This window comes from Fusarium poae, chromosome 1 (assembly GCF_019609905.1).
Source record: "Fusarium poae strain DAOMC 252244 chromosome 1, whole genome shotgun sequence".
Lineage (NCBI taxonomy): Eukaryota > Fungi > Ascomycota > Sordariomycetes > Hypocreales > Nectriaceae > Fusarium > Fusarium poae.
The window spans coordinates 10365587-10385447 of NC_058399.1; the positions used below are offsets into that span (position 1 = coordinate 10365587).

Genomic DNA, 19861 nt, shown 5'->3' on the forward strand with positions numbered 1-19861 from the left:
TAATCATCACAACCCTGATCGTGTCCCCCCAAATCACCATGTACCTACCTGTACACCTCATACTTTATCAGCCTATCTGATCTTCAAAACCCACGCGCCATTTCCTGGGTTTCTTTGTCTTGCTACCTCACCCTTCCAAGGCTGACATGTCATGATCCGGCCTATCGCCGCCTCGGGTTCCTGCGCAGATGATCATCCCGCGTCGTGCCGTCTGAGCTGTCAACGGGATGTTCCTCGTGCCACAGGCCACTTGCCTTTTGGGATATGTGTGTTGCGTTGGCATGTCTTGATCTTTGCGCGCGCTTACGAATAATTGCTCTACACATCATAATGTCTGAGTGATTTCTTGTACATATAGACTCATTGGTATGTTTCCTCGGCTAAGCAGCATCGCAGAGTCCTATTGATTTTGCACATGCTGCATGTAGGGTTTGGTATAGACGTCATATTCCTTGATTTCAGCGTGGCATCTGTTCATAAACTGGTGAATTGGCTGCAGGCTGCCTAATCTAAACCAGTAGGCTCACATTGCATTTGAGGCCAGCAATGGTTGGTCAGATGGGGAAAACGGTTTGATGAGATCGTGCAACCCGTACAGTAACGGTCATGCCAAAGAGTCGGACTGTGCCGTAGCTATTACACGTTTCATTCAAGGCAAAGGACTGATTGCGTCGTGGAATTCAAGCCACATTCGATGCTCTCTAGCACTGATAAACTTCACTATACTACACGAGCGAACAAGTCAAATCATCAAACATGTCATGATTGCAAACTCGCTACACGAGTGCTTTTCATAAGTCTATATCTAGAAAACATCATGCCTCCATTCACAATTCGTCGTCAACAGTCATGTGCACCCGTAATAACCTGGTACTGCCCGTAACTTATCCCAAGGATAACCAGGACAATCCCCAAAAAACCACCCATTGCTTGCGAGACGGCATCGATAAAGCCAACGATAATCCATGAACCAAACGCCGCTATATCTAATGACGTGAACCGTACATGACCAGTCATCAGTCCCTATGGATGTTCCATGAACGTATATATCCAACCATTGCGTCCCATTAACAATACACCATCGCACGGCATAATCTCTTGAAGCTCAGGTCCTTCCTACAGCCCTTTCCCGTCCTACTCGGGAATGGGGTTGCCTGAAGGCACCCGCTGCTCTTCCTTCTTGGCGCCCCAGGTGAATGGCGAGTACCAGCTGGCTCTCTTGTTCTCCTTGACGGCATCAGGGTTCTCCTGGACCAGTCGAAGTGGCCGTGGCTTGCCTCCCGCGAACGACGTTGTGTGCCTATCAGAATGGGCTCGGGGCGGCGACTGCGACGGCGGTGTCGACATGGACAATTCACCAGACTCTCCGCTCAAGCTTGACGTCTCACTCCGCATCCCAGGAAAGTTGCCGCTGGTGGCCACCGATGCTCCGGAAGGCACCCGGGCGGCCGCGTTAGGGTTACCCGAGTTGTTGGGGGGCGAGAAGAAGGTTTGGGAATGCCGTGGAGTCCCAAGTGGTGGAGAGACGGGGCCGTCTGGCCCCCGATACATCTGGCTGACCAGGCTGGCAGCCCCGGTAAATTGGTCAGAGTGTGGCCGTGGACTCCGCCGCGTGCTTGTTGATCTGGATAAGCCGATGGGAATGCTAGGCGCCTTGTCGGGATCGGTGTGGTCTGAGGAGGTGGAGGGCTGCATGACTGAAATTGGCCTGGGCCTTGGTTTGGTAGGACCGGGGGCCATAGATTTGGCTCGCTGGAGAATAGTTCCAGATAGCTGCTGCTGCTGTTGCTGCGGCTGCTGCTGCTTGTCGACGGGGGCAGGCGGAAGTTCCTTATTGGTATCTGGGAGACTTTTCAAATCGCCGGACGTGTCAAGGATCGACTCAAAGTCCTGGTGCTGAAGAAGACGCTCAATAATCTTGTTAATATATAGTGTGAGCGCCTTGTTCTGCTCCTTCATAGACCTGAGTTCGGATTCGAGACGGCGGTCGCCATCAGAGACAGACTCGCCCTCAGTTGCTTCAGACAACTCATCAGCAAGACTAGAGCCTCCTGCCTTGCCTTCCAGGGCAGCCAGGGCGTCCTGGTTAGAGTTGCTGCCCATATAACTGAAGTCGTTCTGCCCAAAGTCTCCCTTGAGAGTGCGCTCCTGTAGAAGAAGCTGGTAACTCTCATTGTCCTCCATAAGTCGAGCGTTGGCCATGCGTGCTTCCATGAGGAGTCGCTCGACCTCATGTAGTCGACCGCCACCCTGGTTCTCCGTCTCCACCAACTTGATCTGAGCCTCGGCGAGTTCCAGTCGTAGCGATTCGATAAGCTTGTCTTTCTGAAGGATAAGTTTCGAGCTATTTCGGGAGTCGCTGCGCTGTATGGAGGAGGGGGGTGCGAAGCTGCCATTCTCAAGGGATGGCGATGAATTACCAGAGTCTAAACAATTGTGAGCGGGGGAAATGATGAGAGTAATAAATGCACTTACGTTGTCTGGAAGGACGAGGGTCCTCAACAATGTTGTTTCGTTGAGCTAGACTTTCCTTGAGTCGCTGGATCATGGCCTGCATCTCCTCCTCTCGGTTCGCCATCTCCTCTTTCTCCTTAAGAATAGAGCTGCGTTCCGACTCGTAAATGGATTCCATCTCACGCATCTGACGAGTCACCTCTCTCTTCTCATTACTCAAAGTTTCGATTTGTTCTTCATATTCATGTGCCTTCTCCTCCAGCTTGGCCGACTCCTTGACCGCCTCGTCAAGCTTGGACTGAAGAACCTCGGCCTGGCGCTTGTATTGAAGTGAAGACTTCTCTTCATTTTCTAAACGCTTCTGGAGGTCCTCTACGGCGGCAGCAGCTTCGGCTCGCGCATCTGAATCGGAGGCGCTGAGAGTATCTCTCCGGGCAATAGCGGCACGAGCAGATACAGGTGCGTTGGTTCGTAGCGATCGAGTTCGGGAATGGCCGTTGCTGGTAGGAGTAGTTGATCGGGAGCCAGGACGCGGTGAGGGAGAAGGGCTTGCTGAGGAAGAAGAATCGGTTTGAGATACTCGGCCAACACCACCCGCCGGGGGTTTCTTTGTAGCGGCAGACATGCTGAATATGAATTTGGGGTTGGTTGGGTTGTGTTGGGTCGTATGGTTTTAGCGACGGAACGTAGGAACAGTTGGCGGTGTCTCAAGAATATGAGAGCAACACCAGGACATTCGCCGTCGGGGTATAGATATTGTGTGGTAAAAAGTTGTTGTAACGTCTGCTTCTTGGGTTATGTTGTGTTGCACGTTCGCCCGGTGATCTGGAACGTGGAATGCACCCAACAAGAAGTGTCGGCACTGAAATAGGAGTGTCCTGTCTGTACCGTTACCAAATACGGTACAGTAACAACAGTCCGTCTGCGCCTCAGAAGGGACGTTGCTAAGGTACGGGGTGCCTAGGGGCCTGCCTCTCTAGCGTGTGGCGTTGGCGTCCAGAAGGTCGATATTTCTGGGGCAGCCTAGCCTGGATGCTGTTGAAACAAGCTATGCCGGCCCAGCAAATACTGTATTGGCGGTGAAGTCGATGTTTTGGAGGTGAGAAATTTGAGAGATAAGAGTGTGTAGAGATGAAAGAAGAAAGAAAATTTCATATTTGGGTTGCAGTCGGTAGATGAGGACAAAGAAATTAAGAATAAATTGAAGTTATGCAGGGACTCAAACTCAAACCTTTGTTAACCCTCGATCACAGCGCCCAAGCCACCTCAGCGAACTATTATGCTATACAGTTGATATGGACAATTCACTCATACTGTAACAGCCAATCTAAATCCGTGACACTGCTGACGTGTAGTGTCGAACAGGTAACGAGTGGCTGCTAAAATGGAACGGTTCTCTCAGGGGGGACATTCTTGTGGATTTTACGGATCTTTCCCCAGAAGCTGCTGTCACATTTGCTTTACTTGAACCTTGTGCCTACCAAGGTTTGTCTCCCGCTGAAGACAAGACCAGGCATTGATCAATGCATACTGTGCATGACCTCGGTTTTATATGTCCCATGAGGTCTGGAAATTGCGGTTCAAGCTTTGTTATGCTGGGATGGGAATTTTAAATGGGTATCGTGTGTTGTTTTGATAGTCTACTATGTAGTCAACTGGTTGCAAAATGAATAGTATACTCATTGTTTAAGCAGATTAAGAATAAGTACCAAAATATAGAAGCTACTTGTATTTCACATACGATTAATAACCATGGCGGAACTTTGTATTCATTCACTGCTGATCGCCGTTGAAGGGTTTAACTGGGGATTCAGAGAAAATGAATCCACTAATCTAAGATCGGATGGTCAAGGTTGAAACAAAATAAAGCTTGGTATAGTCTCGTATAATGACCGGAAGATTTGCTATTTCCTTCATCATGTCAGTCAACATGTAATTGTTCTCTATAGTCTGGTGTTGTTAGCTGTTGGGATATGTAACTAAGACATTCCTGACCTGTCGCTGTTCTGCTCTGGAGGAAATCAGTGTTTTCAGAACACAGCAATCTGGAAAAGCAGAAATACCTAACCTAGCAGACTGGCAGCAATATAACTATAGATCGTACTATTATCTACAGCCTTGGCACGAAGAGCTGAATGCTTTAATATGAATCTTGCATATGAACTGGACTGGGAAGCAACTACATCATGACACTCAATTACAGCAAATAGGACAATCGGTTTCGGGGAACAATGTTCATGAGCTTTATTTCTTTCATTGACTTGAACCGGCATACAGTACCAGGTCCAATTAAGCCCACGACACATAGGTCATGGGGAGAACTGCTATGCTTTGCATGGCACTACATGTTCTCACTAAGAGTCGTCGCTTTTCATCACCCTTGTTTGGTATATCCTCAAATGCCCTAGACCCATTTTACCCCGAAACGCCTTGAAAAACATTCTCTATCAACGAGACATTTAAGCCTGCTGGTCGCTGAGGATGTCGGAGTCACCAGCGTCGAGAATGGCCATGGTGGAGCATCGGAAGAGCTTACCGCAGGCGGTACCGAGCTCGATCTGTGGATTTACGAGTAAGCTTATGAACCCTCCAAAGTCGAGATGACTTCTTCTCTGGGTAGGCCGCAAGGACTAGAGAGTCCTTGAAGCCAAAGAAATGTTGTCAAGCAAGCATTTCCGAGAAGTGTCATCTTGCAGGAATCTGCAAGATGACAGTAGTTTTAGAAAAATTGTCACTTACGTTGTTGCCAGAGAAGTGGTGGATGGGGGCCTTGGACAACATGCTGTAGTACTCGAGCTCAGACTTGCGGAGAGGAGGAGTGTTGCCAGCAATGATGATGAGCTTGGCCTTGCCGGATCGGAGGCTCTTGAGGGTAGACTTGTAACCAAGAGTGACTGAAAATACCAATTAGCCAAATGTTCCTGCATCATGAATCTTGTGATTTTTCATGCATACCCTTTCCGGACTTCATAACAAGCGCCAACTTGGAGTTGATGCTGTTGGCATCCTTCTTGCTCTTCTTGACGGGGGCCATTTTGACTGATTGGGCGACTGGTTGGCGGCGACTTGTCGTTTGGTGATGGATTGCTGGAGTTGAATCAAAAAAAGATTCAAGTCAAAATGATTTTGAGGAAAGTGTGCCCCATGCCAGACCCACTTTCCTTGTGAGCCCTAATCGGGTGGGGCGGGTGGCGACTCCGGATTTCTAAGCGTTCACAGTTCAGAGATAGGCAGGCATTTGGGATCCCTCGCGAAACTCATCTTCCCTCCCACAACCAACTCCGCCCAGATCAATCAACAATCCGACAAAATGGCGCGCCGTCCCGCTCGTTGCTACCGATACTGCAAGAACAAGGTCCGTTTTATCGCATTCGACGTTTATGAGAAATATTGGAGGATTTCGGGTCTCTGGAAATTCCATGACGAAACTCTCCATGCTGCTCCTTTGCGGGGGCAGTTTCTCTGACTGCGACGAAATTACCCTTTGGCGATGACTTCAGTACTGACTTCACCTCTAGCCGTATCCCAAGTCTCGGTTCAACCGTGGTGTCCCCGACCCCAAGATCCGAATCTTCGATCTTGGCCGAAAGCGCGCCAACGTCGATGACTTCCCTCTCTGCATTCACCTCGTTTCCAACGAGTATGAGCAGCTGAGCTCTGAGGCTCTTGAGGCCGCCCGTATTTGCGCCAACAAGTACCTGGTCAAGAACACCGGTAAGGAGGGTTTCCACCTCCGAGTCCGTGCTCACCCTTTCCACGTCGTCCGTATCAACAAGATGTTGTCTTGTGCCGGTGCCGATAGACTGCAGACCGGTATGCGTGGTGCTTGGGGTAAGCCCAACGGCACTGTCGCCCGTGTCAACATTGGCCAGATTCTCATGAGCGTCCGCACTCGTGATGCTAGTATGTCAAAATCCGATTACCAATCCATCTTGAGTTATCTTACTAATCCACTCCCAGACCGTGCCATCGCTCTCGAGGCCCTCCGCCGATCTCAGTACAAGTTCCCTGGCCGACAAAAGATCATTGTCTCCAAGAACTGGGGCTTCACCCCTCTCCGACGTGAGGAGTACCTCGACAAGAAGGCTGCCGGCCGCGTCAAGGTCGACGGTGCTTACGTCCAGTTCCTCTCCAACCACGGTTCTCTTGAGCGCAACATCCGTCGTTTCCCCGACGCTTTCAAGTCTGAGGCTTAAAGGAATGATTGATAGGATGGAATATGGGTTTTCTGGCGTCAAAATGGCTTGTCAAATAAGGACCTCTTAAAACTCGCTAGTTACAGGGCGTCGATTAGGCAAATTGAAATCTTACATTCAGAACTGGACTATACTTTTGCACTGCACAATTTTGTGATAAACATCATGATATCATGGGCGTTTTCCTAGTATGGAAAAAAGCAACCTATATCCCAGCAAGTACTCTCGCCCGAGTAATCCGGCATCTGGAATCTCTACATAACGTTATGTTGCTCTTAACTGCGGCCCTGTAATCTCCACGACTTATGACGACTATTGCTTAGTTCATCAGCTCCAGGCTGGCATTCTTCCGTTCTCGAAATGGTGATTGGCGGAGCATGTCGTCCGTCCATCCACTCGTGTCAATGCCGGAATGTGGTGTGCTCATGCTCACCTTGTAGCATGATTTAATGCAGGAGAAATACTACCGTTCCACCATCATTCTGCGATTCCAGCTTGACACAAAATGCATATATCTATGAGGAGAAAATCTGATAAACAACTATTGTTAGAGCATAAAAGCGAGACATTGTCTTGTTGGGGACATTTTGGAAACAAAGCCACTCCCTCTGTCTCGGTAGGCCACATGACTTCACTGGGATGATTTGTGACGCCATCCAGGTCACAGGTAGCGCACATCTTTTATCTCCCAACGTCTGGCCAGTCATCAGGGACAAGACAGAATTGTCCTGCATTATTGGCGAGCATGAATCGCTGTTCTATGAAAAATGGTTTAGTAGATTGTTGCGTAGTGTTTCGCTTGTTTTTGTAAATTCTGTTTATTTTATCTATTGAATAACGAGTGAAAACTCGACAATATCACATCATATTGAGATCAGCTTGGGCATGTACAGCACATCGGATTTGTGACGTTGCCGCTTATAGAGATACTAAAACTGTACAGATAACATCTAACTACTAACACAGTCAGATCAGATGCAGCGGGAATGAGATGAGAAGGTGGCTGGGCGGTGGACACTAAAGCAATGAGATGGAGGGCCAGAGGGGCCAGTGGACCACCTGCGGTTGTGTCAGGTCGCGGGAACCAGCAAGGTACAGAGTACTGAAGAGCAACTCATCAGCCTGCATCTGCTCTTGGCTTTTGACCACGGACCCTTCTTCTTGAAGGATGTAACGATATCTTAACCGTCCGAGCCTGATAGGTACATCAAATATCGGTCAGCACAACACAACAAACACAGCAAAGCAAAACAGAGCGCAGCATGAAGCATGTAATAAGCAGGCCCGAAATGCCATGCTGTGCCTATCCACGTCAGACGTATAATACTGTCTTGTACATAATAGCAGGAGCAGAGGGCTGCACGGTCTAGTTAATGCGTCTATCAATCCGCGCTGGCGACTCATGCGGGTGGACTCTGCTGAGTGGAACGCATAGTCTAGGACATTAGAATGTCTTGAGACCCTTGAGATGATAGTGTCCGCATACCCGGATGCCTGCGTTGAAGTACTATCGACTATGTATATATGATAAGCATTAACCCGAAACATCAACTGGAAACAAACAACATACTCAGGTAACCAGCTGAGCTGTATTGAGCTGGTTGTTGCGGATGGATGGACAGCAACTGAACACGCGAGCGTCTCTCCCCCCCACCCGCCGATCAACCCCCGACTATAGCACAGCGTAGAGCGTCTAGATGACGCCTGGTATGAGAGTAGCATCCTATTGAGCCTTAAGGTACGGATACAGGCCTAGCTTGGGTTGCATGGTTGGGTCAATCTTGTCATCCTTCCCGCCTCTTTTTCTTCCTATCTTTCTTTAGTGAGACTACCTAACTCGGAATCCCTCTTTCTGCCACAACATCCTTGTTCTTGACCTTTCTCTTCTTTATACTACCTTTTTGATATCTCCATCCTTCGACTTTGGACCTGCTTGACATTTTTTACTACACTATCAAACTTCTACAACTCATTGTCTCATTCTCCATACTTACTCGCATATTGTCTCTGCAAGAAAGCCCCCGACATAGGCGGGCATATCTGGAGGGTCCACTTCCATCATCGACGCATCTTATCTTGCCCGCCACTTCCTTATCGGTATCAACCTCAAGACTTCGCGACGATTGAACGAGAGCGACAATCATGGCATTTCATCAACCGACTCGACAGTCGGTTCAGCGCGTAGTACGGCCACCTGCCGACGAACAGGAACTCCCACGAAGGGAAGCGCCTATCACTCAAGAGCGTCAACCAGAGGAATCACAGGCATGGGTGCTGTTCGCGCCAACTGATGTGACGACAACATCATATCTTACCGAAACAGACCATTCATTACAGACACCTGGAAGGTCAAGGGCGGGCGATTTGGGAAGTTTGAAACCGGCTGCGAAATCGGAGGATGCGTCACGGCAATCCGCCCCAGCATCCACTCTCGACGATGAGGACGATGCTGAGCTGGACAGTCTTGATGGCCATTTACCTGGCTTCCAGTCTATACCTGGAGTGAATTATCAACCGCAACACGAGGATAACCAAGCATCTGGACCTGTATTTCCTGCCCATGATGGGTTGGGATCTTTTCACCTTGACCAACCGACGTTGGGCGCAGCGGCCCAAGATCATATCTACCAGTTCGAGCGTTTCAACCCTAGACGGCAGTTTCAACGAAAAGAAAGCTTTGACTTGAGGCAACTTGACGTGGAGCATGATCAAGTGCACGATACAGAGAAGCGCCAACGAATCGAAGCGTGGCGCCTGGAACATAGTCGAGTGTTACTTGGCGAGATCCAGCGCGAGACAAGGCGGCGGCGGTTTTCACAAGCCTCGATTCCCAAGCGCCCTTCATCGAATGTGCCTTCTGTGCCATCAGCTCTGGCATATGATGGGGAATCAGATAACATGACATGGCACGATGAGGATGCTGTGCAGACACCTGTTGATTCAGAAGGCATGTTCTCCAAGCTTACCAGGAAATTTCTGCGAGATATTGTTGGAATGGACGAACACTCAATCTCTGTCCTGTTGGGAGAAGCCGTGCCTGAAGATAACGAAGATCTATCTTCAACGCCCCGCGCCTCTCAGCACCTGGCATGGGATTCGCAGCAATCCACTAACAGAGAAGAGTGGCAATTGAACATGCTTGAGAAGATGTCGAAAGAGCTTGGTTCAATTGTGAGCCATATCTCGCACCATCCTGGCGCGTTCTCAACATATACCAGAGTCCAGCAGATGCCACTCCCCTATGCTGGACTCCCAATTATCCCCGAAACCAACTCCTCTCATTCCGCCACAGAAAACATCCGCCCTACCGAGCCCGAACACTCATCCTTCCCCCAATTCAAACCAACCATGCAGCCTTCAAATCATATCGATGTCCTTGGCAGATCAGCTGAGCCATCAACCGAGACAGAACACACCTCACAACAAGATACACCTATGAGCAATACCTTTACGCAGGAGGAGTGGGAGAAAGATCTGGACATGAAACTAGTATTCCGCTATTTACGCTCTCGGTTCATGCCACGAACCAGCAATCCGCCTCCCCCCACTCCAGCTCACTTAGCAACATCGAGCAGTCAGGACATAGCGGCCAAACTAGCTCGCGTGCGACAACACCACCCGCTGGTCTCACGCATGAGGCCTGCAGCTGAGCGCCGAACGTTCAAAGCTACGACGCCGGGCAGTCCAGTAGCGATCCGACATCCAAGTAGCTGCGCGAGTCAGAGTACAAGAAGATCAGCTCGACGAAGTAGCGTCTCATCACGGCATTACTGGGACATTGGTGGGTCTCTGGGTACAGGTTCTGTGATTGCGTCCAACGGCCCGATGGGCAGTTGGGGCGAAGTTTGATGATGATGACGACTGTTAAGGTATGACATGTGTTGACTTATGAAGCCGAGCCACAAAGGTCACACTATAACGACAGCATAAAGGAGTGTTGTGTGTAATATCTCGTTTTGAGATATTCATTTTGGAAATATTTAAACGTTGGAGATTACCGTTAGAGGGAATCATCTAAAGACGAGACATGGCGTTTTCACTCATGGCGATAGAGTTTCATTATTTCTTGAATTCAGGGTACTTGCAGGGCAAGCTGGACCAATTTCACCTCGAAGCGATACATACAATTGCATTATTGTGATGTCTCGTTGCATCTATGAAGGGTGAACAAAAAGATCACCGTGAAAATCCCTTAATTTTCTTGTTTGGAAGACGAAGAATTATCCCTTTTCGCAGAGCCAGCCATTACTCAAGGCGGAAGACCAAACTGTCGCCTCACCAAATGAGTCGAGATCACAACACTTCTCAGAGAGATAATCACGTCGATTTTGGAAGCGAAATGCAACAATAAGAGAGGCTATTAGCCAATGGCACATTCAGCCTCAAGTGGTGATTGCCTCAATGATGATCGTTTCAATCCTTGCATGGTTCGCTCATCTCTTGTGAACACTGTATAGTGGTGTACTTCTATAGCCGTGTTATTTTGTAACTGATGTAAGTCTTATGAGAGGATTTTTTCACTCATACAAATCGGGGTGATTATGATTGATATCTTTAATGCCAACTATGACTATGAATATTCAGTAATTGAGAACCTCTTGTTCTAAAATCTACCCGATATTCAGTTGTTGAGTTAGATTCAAGACAACTTAGACAGACTGGGACGCGAGGGAGGCGCCGTTCCCTCCCGTCAATTACCGTAGACGAGCGGGGACGAGAACTGGGACTGTAGAAAGTATCTTATTGGTTTAATAATCGTTATCTGGAAGCGCTTCCTTGTTCTCTTGTATCTTTTGGTGAGCGTGCACTGGCTTGAGCACTTAAACTGGTGTGCTTTAGCTTGCCTCGGCGGGGTAAATCAGAGAAGCAGCTCTGAAAGTGACCTGAAGAGGAGCCAAGTTCCAAGACATTTGGTGCCGCTTTTACAAGTTCCGTGCCTCCCTGCATACACTATAATTAAGCCCTGTTGAGGTGGAAATTTGCGGCTTCATTGTCCAACAGTAAACGTTGAAAAATGCCGTTGAAACGGTTGGTTTATGAATTTGGACTTCTGAAATGGATCTTATAATACTAAACCCAGAGATTTATGTGAATATGCAGACTTTTATACAATGCAAAACTACTGCTCTTCTCTCTGATGCCCATGTTAAAGGCAGCGATGATATCTTGCCATAAATGGCCATAGTGCGTCAACAAGGTGCGCGTATCGACACCGTCAAGGCGTGTCTTGTCTCTGCTGTGGGGGGGAATGCACTTCCATTTCCACATCCACCTCTACCTAACCACCACCACTTCCAACCCCATCCTCATCCTAGTCCCAGTCTCAGTTCCATTCTCGCGAGCCACTCGAAAAGTCGTCGCCTTGTTCGCCTTGCTTGCACATCGCATCTTTCATAGGCAGGCAGAAATTCTAGTCCCTATCACGTTGCGACATTACTTTTTGTCCACTCTCTTCTGTCCGCCTGCGATTCTCTCATCTCCTGGGCTTTCATAGTATAAATAGTGCTGTTTCCTTGATCCACGACAATCTGCTTCTCTTCTTTCGCGCCGTGGTTAGTCTCCTCCATTTTCCTCGGATCCCATTTCCGCCTTCCTCGCCAGGCTTTTCATGGATTGCGACCGGATTTTTCGACCTCGGTAGCTGGTATGATGATTCTAATTGACCTATAGTGCGATGAACTGAAATAGGCGGCCGCTCTGCGCGACCCTCTGGGCCTGGTTGAGGAGCACCCGTGACCCGTTTACCACGGCCTCCACTGCTTTCAACCATTCGCGACATTATACACAGACTTATATCTCTCTCGAAGGCGCCGAGCCTGCTTTATTTGCTTTGCGACTTTGATCTCGCGACATGAGCGCGTGCAACTTCCAATGGCAACGACTCCATTCGACCCGTCCCACTTCAACCCAAATGCCTTCGATATATATACAGACGCTGTCGCGGTCAGGACGCCGACCCCCAGCCTGCCAGGAGGATCTTGTGGTTTCGTGGATTTAAATCCAGGTGCTAATGGAGCTCGTTGCGGATGCCGAAGGTTCTGGAGTCGCTATCCGACAGGCAATCCCACACCGGATCAATCCCAATGGTGCATGTGCAATCACCACGCCTGCTATCACGATGAGGGACCTCGTGATATCCAGCAGCCTGACGTGAGTATACCAGGCCAAGAAAATGAGAGACCCAGGACTGGACGCGAACCTCTTAGCCCCGTTATGGACATAACCCTCAAGACACCTCCAGTAATTCCCGGAATGGACTTTTCGAGTTTTAACCCAGGAGCCTTATCGTTTATCCAAAGGACGTCAGACCCAAGGCTACCGGACCAAAGGATGCCATTAGATATCGGGCCACATCCTAGGATCACAGCCACTCAAAATAATGGAACATCTGCCTCAATACCGGATACTATGAGTTGGGGAGGATTAATACAGTCACAGCCATGTCCTTCTCCTATACCACCAATACCATCGCAATGCCTAATGGCATCTCAAACAGCATCTACGACGTCATCGATCCAGGCCAAGTACATACGGCCTTTTGCCGGAAAGGGTCTTCACACGCTCAACAGTGTTCCAGAAAACAGGCCCTCATCACCAACCCAGCCCAGGACTCAGGATTCACAACCAACTGCCATATTTAAGGAACCGGCGCCACAAGGCGGATCGTTTACATGGACCTCCCAGGATCACAGACCAGCTGATACTCCTGGAGCTGGGACGCCGACCCAGTCTGAACCTCGAGCTTCAGCCTTCAATGCGGCCGTTTCACGGCGCGCTTTCAAGAACCTATCTGACACCGTTAGTGGTCATGACCAACGGCTTGACCGGCTGGAGACAGTTTCTTTTACAGTCGCAGGACATGAAGATTGCCAAGAAAAGCATGATCATGTTGATATTCGGATGACTGATTTAGAAACTCGGGTCGAAGAGGTGGAAAAGATTGTCAACGATAACAACAGTAATGCATCTCGGCGTGGCGATGATGCCAGTGTATTATCGGTCTCCACCAGTATCACAAGCCGCCCAAGCCACTCGCAAGAGCTTTGGAGCCAGGTCCAATCTCTTCAAGCACAGGTGGTTCAACTACAGTCGCTAATGCCATCTCCTACTCATCCATTCGAGATCGAAGTAGTCTTTCTGCCATTTCCCCTTAAGAAGGTGTGGCAGGAGGCTCAGCAATTCAAGAACGAGCCACAAATTTCCAACGAGGACTGGACGCAATTACCTATGACACACAGTGCAGCCACCATGCGCTCTGAAATGTCTCTATATCCTGACTGGATAACGTCGGACCAAGAAACCAAATGGCTATTGCCCAAAGCTTGTCCTGATAAGGGTATCGTCGATCGACGGCTGCGCAGCCGTGGTTTGATCAAGACGATATCAGTCAAGGGCTCAGATGCTCGCAGCGTCACCATGGCCATGAATGGGGCTTTTGGGCATCTATTTCGTGAGATGAACATCTTCTCTCGCCCGCAGACTACTGACCCGCGCTCATCCACATACCTAGGACTTCAGTCCACGTGGGTCCCTCTGCGCAAGATCCATAAAGATTCACGACTACGTTTTCTCAGCCCTGCTGAGATGATGACACCTGCAGTATGGGACGTTCAGTTTCTGAGCCAAGTCATGATGCGAGCTTCTGAACCTAGGTTGTTCATCACTCACCCTGACGCCTATCTACAAGACTTTCAAGCATACGAGATGGGCTGGACTTGGCAAATGCTGAGAGAGATGAGCCCAGTCGTCCCTAACCCATCAGACTCGTTGGATGATAGCAAGGTTTTCGAAGAGTGTTGGGCTTGGGCCGAACAACTTGATGAACCACCCACCGCTGACATCTCCATGAACATGCGCAATGACAAGGCCCGAGTTTCAAACTCGCCATCACAGACATTCTATCCGGCTCTCTCAAGGATGAAATCTTCCAGCCCGTCTCTAGTGCGAGCCCAGTCGCCCCGGCTTAGTAGCCGACGAGGTTCCCATCCACCTCACATCCGAACATCTTCAACGCCCATGGCTGCTCCGATTCAACCTTCGCCTGCTCTCAGCAGACGCCGTGTTTCGTCCTACGGGCAAAGTCGTCGTCAATCCCCCGCCTTGCTTGTCAACTCCCAGTCAGCAATCATGAAGAGCCGTCGTACAAGGTCTCCGAGCCATCGCTTTACACCAAGATGGACTGCATCGCCGAGTCCTATGCCCATGGGCCTCAGCGATCGCCAACAAGCACGCGGAACTACACCGTTCGCATACGCTACGCCGTTCAGTAACGCTCCTCTTCAAGAACGGCCTCTGCGTTCTGGAAGTGTGGCGCCCGCCGCCGCCCAAGACGAATTCGATGATGACTCGGATTTCAACATCGATATTTACGAGAGTGGCTCTGACGATATGGAAGATAACGAGAGTGTGGACGGTATGGAAGTAATTACACATGAACAGGCCTTACCAGGCCGACGATCACAAGGCTGGCAACTCCCTGAAGATGAGCCATGGCCCGGAATCGAGGACCAACGTGCTGCCGAGGACAACGAAAATGTCGACCCTCACCACAGTGATCCTGCCAGTAACGTCAGCAGCCAACCTTCCGAGTATCCCAGTCACCAGAATGTTTGGCCCAACAACAACTCGGCCGAATTTCACATTCACGAAGATGATGACAACAATAACAACAGGTCATGAAGTGCTTAAAATACGTTACACATGATCTATGCCATAAGAAATGATGGCAACACCACTTTCTACTATATGCACACGCATTCTCCATCTCCATCAACAGTTGGCTATCTCATTGTTTTCTCTCTTTGCATTTGCACGTTTGGCGTTTATAGGTACGGAAAGGTTCCGGTTTACAAGGCGTTCCAGCATTCAGGGTTTCTCGGGTTGAACGGAACTGGGCAAAGGTCCGGAGGCGTTCGGTACATGAAGTGGCATGAGTTGGGGTGTTATAGCTGGACTGGGCACTATCTCATTGAATGGGAAGGGATTGCCTTGACTCTGCGGGAAAAGCCTGTAAACCTAGGATGGATCTTTTGTATCTCGATATCAGCTCACTTGCTCTCTTTGTTGAAACTTGTCCATGCTTATACCAAGTAGACAAGCTGTAGCTTTTTATCTGGAAACCATATTTGTTCATATTTGTCTGGAACGTCAAGAAGTGATAAATAAGCCACTTTACAAAAGGCAGTCGAAGTTTAGCTGCTTTTTGTTCTTTATCCGAGGTTGATTTGGTATACATGAACCTCCGAGGGTTCATATGCCTCAATGCTTGTGTTTATATACCTCAGCGTCTTCAAGCTATTGGTCAAGTCGCTTCATCACTTCGTGAAGGCTCCTATTCGGAACCAGACTAGATACACCAAATACTGGGGCAGGGTCAAATTACCAGATATGGAAATATCTGGAGAGAATTTAAACCAGCTTCTTCATGTTGAACAGAGTATGTTCCACCACCCCACGTTGTGCTGAGCATGAGCTCTCCTATCACTGACGTGTTGGTCGTGGATTAGACCCAAAGCGGTAGCAATTAGACAAATTTTGACAATATTAACTTTTGAGCAAGCATGAACCGACAACGGTCAATGTACCTTTTTACTGTTCTTTTACCTGATAACTACTTGGTCTAGGGTACCTTGGCTTGTGGACCAGGTACATGACTTGATCACCGCCTGATGTTATCTGGGGCCCCAAAAGAGATCGATGCCCAAAGTGAAAATGACTGTACCATCACGAGTTTCTGTTGCTGGGGTCATGTCAAAAATTTTACCCGCTATTCCGTCTCCGCCAATTATAATTGGAAGATGTAGTAGCTTGAATTTCAGTTGCAGCTACGGGTACAACGCTTTAGCGGGAGGCTGCTTTGCTACTGCGCGACATGTCCAGCAGCAGAAGCGGCACCTTGTTGATAAAAAGTCAAGACTCCTCCAGCTCCCGCATTTTTCTTCACCTCCACGAAACTTCACCACTACAACTACATCGTCACTTGCTTTTACTTTGAGTCGTCGACTTTCTTCTACTACCTTCAAAATGTCTAACGAGGAGATCACCCACCCCACCATCGTCGGTATGTTTTTATTCCTTTTATTTTTATTGCCCCGCGCTGTGATGCCCCTCTCTCATGATGATCATATGCCTTTTTGCTCTCGAGAATTGCTGCGAAAAACCAAAACCAAAACCAATGCCTCAATCATTGAGCTCACAACAATGCGATTGATTCAAATTCAACTAACTCTTCTCTAGATGGCTGGTTCCGAGAGATCTCGGACATGTGGCCCGGTAAGCAAACTCAATTCATCCAAGCCCACCAACTCAATTCTTACCCAACCGTCCAGGCCATGCCATGACCCTCCGAGTTGAGAAGGTCCTCGTCCACGAGAAGAGCAAGTACCAGGATGTCCTCATCTTCAAGTCCACCGACTTCGGCAACGTTCTCGTCCTCGACAACGTCATCCAGTGCACCGAGCGCGATGAGTTCTCCTACCAGGAGATGATTGCTCACCTTGCCCTCAACTCCCACCCCAACCCCAAGAAGGTTCTTGTCATTGGTGGTGGCGACGGTGGTGTTCTCCGTGAGATTGTCAAGCACGACTGTGTCGAGGAGGCTACCCTCTGCGACATTGACGAGGCTGTCGTCCGTCTCTCCAAGCAGCATCTCCCCTCCATGTCCTGTGGCTTCGACCACCCCAAGGCCAAGACCCACATTGGCGATGGCTTCAAGTTCCTCAACGACTACAAGAACGAGTTCGACGTCATCATCACCGACTCCTCTGACCCCGATGGTCCCGCCGAGGCTCTCTTCCAGAAGAGCTACTTCCAGCTCCTCCACGATGCTCTCCGTGAGGGCGGTGTCATTTCTACTCAAGGTTGTATGTTCCCTATTTTCTTGAGGAAAGCAAATGGCGTCCCTAGGAACGGCAGAATCAGGGAACCCTGCATGGTCAAAGTTTGGTCGGTGCACTAGGGCTCTCCCTCGATGGGTACATAACCGTACCGCTTCCCTCCTAGGGACTTCCAGAAGCTAGTGCTGCTTTCCCAGCTCTGCTTCCGGTAGTCCCGTGATAGCATGTGTTTTGTTTAAATGTCTATGTCAGCCGCTGCTCAGCTCGGCCACAATGTATTCTGCTGTTCCTGAACCGCCATGGTCTTGTTATATTGCATCCATAGCTTTATGAACTTTGCTGACTCATTAACCTACTTACAGCTGAGAGCCCCTGGCTCCATCTCCCTCTCATCGCTCGTCTCAAGAAGGACTGTGGTGCCATCTTCCCCGTCGCCGAGTACGCCTTCACCACCATCCCCACCTACCCCTCTGGCCAGATCGGCTTCATGATCTGCTCCAAGGACCCCAAGGCCGATGTCAAGAACCCCCTCCGATCCTGGACCAAGGAGGAGGAGGATGCCAAGCTCCGATACTACTCTTCCGAGATCCACAAGGCCGCCTTTGTCCTTCCCAAGTTCGCTGCCAAGGCTCTTGAGTAAGGTCGTTCACCCACAACAAAGGATTGGTACAGATTGGTATAGGTGGCTACATTTATGAGTTTACGCAGAAAAGGGATCAATGGGGATAAAAAAGGCCATGGTGGCCACATAGATTCATCCGGATGCAAAGGTATATATGCTCCGAGTTGGAAAATACTCTGGTATTACTGCCAGTTATGAAATAGAGGATTTTGGTCTCTATTATGCAATTTCTCTCCTTTCTGTGATCTCATTTTGATTATATATGCTCTTTTGGGGGCGAGACTAGCCCTGGACTCGGTTTTGTTTCTCAAGACTCCTCAAACTGAATCTTGCCCTCGCTCACGTCTGGGTATACATCAAACCTTCGCTGCGTGTTCAATGGGATAGCCTTTCTCGCCTCTGTGATCTTTTCAGGGTCAAGCTCCCAGTCAACAGTGGTCTCCTTTTCATCTGCCTCAACCTGGACCTGCGCCATTGGGTCCGCGACGAGACTGTGACCGTAGGCAGGGTAACCTGTCTCGGCGCGAGCGGGACTGCATAGAGCCACGTAGAGCTGGTTATCTGCGGCGCGAGACCTTCCCAGCAGCTGCCAATGCAAAGGACCAGTCGTAGTGTTGAAAGCACCGGGGTAGATAAGTGCAAAGGCACCTTTGCGAGCTGCGATGGTGGCTAGCTCGGGGAAGCGTACGTCGTAGCAAATGGCGACACCAATCTTTCCGTACTCGGGAAGGTCGACAAGCGTCACCTTGTTACCAGGGCTAAGAATATCAGACTCGCGGAATGTGATTTTGCCGGGGATATCAATGTCGAAAAGATGCACCTTGCGATGCGTTCCTATCAGGGAACCGTCCGGCCCAAAGATGAGAGTTGTGTTGTAGTACTTTTTTGTATCAGGGCTGTACTCGGGGATAGAACCGCCAACAAGGTAAACCTTGTTATCGGCAGCCATGGAAGAGAGAGCGTGATAAGAGGGCGCATCATCCTTGGATGGCGGGCTGGGCAGCAGAGTCTCTGCATACTGAGGGAAGTGATCTGTTCCATAAGGCGAATTGAAGCATTCTGGCAAAACAACAATCTTTGCGCCCGATGAAGCTGCACGAGCGACGTGTGAAGCCGCACTGTCAAGGTTGGCCTTCTTGTCTGATCCAGAAGCAAGCTGGATGAGAGAGAGCTTGACACGCTGCTTAAGAACGGGAGCTGTAGTGGACGACATGTTGCGTACTGTGCGCTGAAGGAATGAAAGGGGAATTGGCGATGATGATGTGAAAGTCCGTGCTGTTAATACGATTCGACGAAGGGCAGTTCGCATTGTAAGATGGCAAGTGGGTTTTGAAGATGAGATGGCGAAATGCTATCGAGATGAGAAGAGAGAGTTGGTGGAGGCCGGCATCGGGATTCGGGTTTGGTGATGCAAGGTGGGGGTGGGGTTTATTACGCGATCCTTTTAATAGACGCGGGGCAATCCCAGGTTATGTTATTCGTTGATGGTTTACATGTTATACTTAAACTGAGAAATGCCTGATTTGAGATACTTGGATATTGTAGTTTTGTCCCTTTAATAGGTGTAAATCAAGAATAACCGGCCTGAGCCTGGTCATGATTACATCTATGTCGGATCAAGATAGCTCCTTTACTATTGCAGGCTATACGTCCAAGTAGAAGATATTATATGTGAACTCGAAGTATCGAATCTTGAGTTCCCCTGATAACCACCAGAAGATATTCTTGCTTTTACACAAGTGGTCTTGCAAATA

The 19861-nt window shown here is 49.2% G+C and overlaps 6 protein-coding genes across 6 annotated transcripts; 3 read left to right on the forward strand and 3 right to left on the reverse strand.

The window, feature by feature from the left end:
* Nucleotides 1-1134: 1134 nt before the first annotated feature.
* Nucleotides 1135-3079, reverse strand: FPOAC1_003342 (uncharacterized protein; the record flags this gene model as incomplete). Its single annotated transcript, XM_044847909.1, has 2 exons — nt 1135-2426; nt 2476-3079. 2 exons carry the CDS (start codon nt 3077-3079, stop codon nt 1135-1137), a joined length of 1896 nt encoding a protein of 631 aa, XP_044713825.1.
* Nucleotides 3080-4913: 1834 nt separating this feature from the next.
* On the reverse strand, nt 4914-5488 carry RPL30 (60S ribosomal protein L30; the record flags this gene model as incomplete). Its single annotated transcript, XM_044847910.1, has 3 exons — nt 4914-5012; nt 5194-5348; nt 5410-5488. 3 exons carry the CDS (start codon nt 5486-5488, stop codon nt 4914-4916), a joined length of 333 nt encoding a protein of 110 aa, XP_044713826.1.
* A 3304-nt stretch (nt 5489-8792) lies between these two features.
* FPOAC1_003344 (uncharacterized protein) lies at nt 8793-10499 on the forward strand (the record flags this gene model as incomplete). Its single annotated transcript, XM_044847911.1, has 1 exon — nt 8793-10499. The coding sequence occupies one exon, from the start codon at nt 8793-8795 to the stop codon at nt 10497-10499; it is 1707 nt and encodes a 568-aa protein (XP_044713827.1).
* Nucleotides 10500-13130: 2631 nt separating this feature from the next.
* FPOAC1_003345 (uncharacterized protein) lies at nt 13131-15329 on the forward strand (the record flags this gene model as incomplete). Its single annotated transcript, XM_044847912.1, has 1 exon — nt 13131-15329. The coding sequence occupies one exon, from the start codon at nt 13131-13133 to the stop codon at nt 15327-15329; it is 2199 nt and encodes a 732-aa protein (XP_044713828.1).
* A 1344-nt stretch (nt 15330-16673) lies between these two features.
* SPE3 (putrescine aminopropyltransferase) lies at nt 16674-18125 on the forward strand (the record flags this gene model as incomplete). The annotated part of the gene is made up of 4 exons (XM_044847913.1): nt 16674-16710; nt 16887-16922; nt 16979-17512; nt 17848-18125. 4 exons carry the CDS (start codon nt 16674-16676, stop codon nt 18123-18125), a joined length of 885 nt encoding a protein of 294 aa, XP_044713829.1.
* Nucleotides 18126-18414: 289 nt separating this feature from the next.
* FPOAC1_003347 (uncharacterized protein) lies at nt 18415-19320 on the reverse strand (the record flags this gene model as incomplete). Its single annotated transcript, XM_044847914.1, has 1 exon — nt 18415-19320. The coding sequence occupies one exon, from the start codon at nt 19318-19320 to the stop codon at nt 18415-18417; it is 906 nt and encodes a 301-aa protein (XP_044713830.1).
* Nucleotides 19321-19861: the final 541 nt, after the last annotated feature.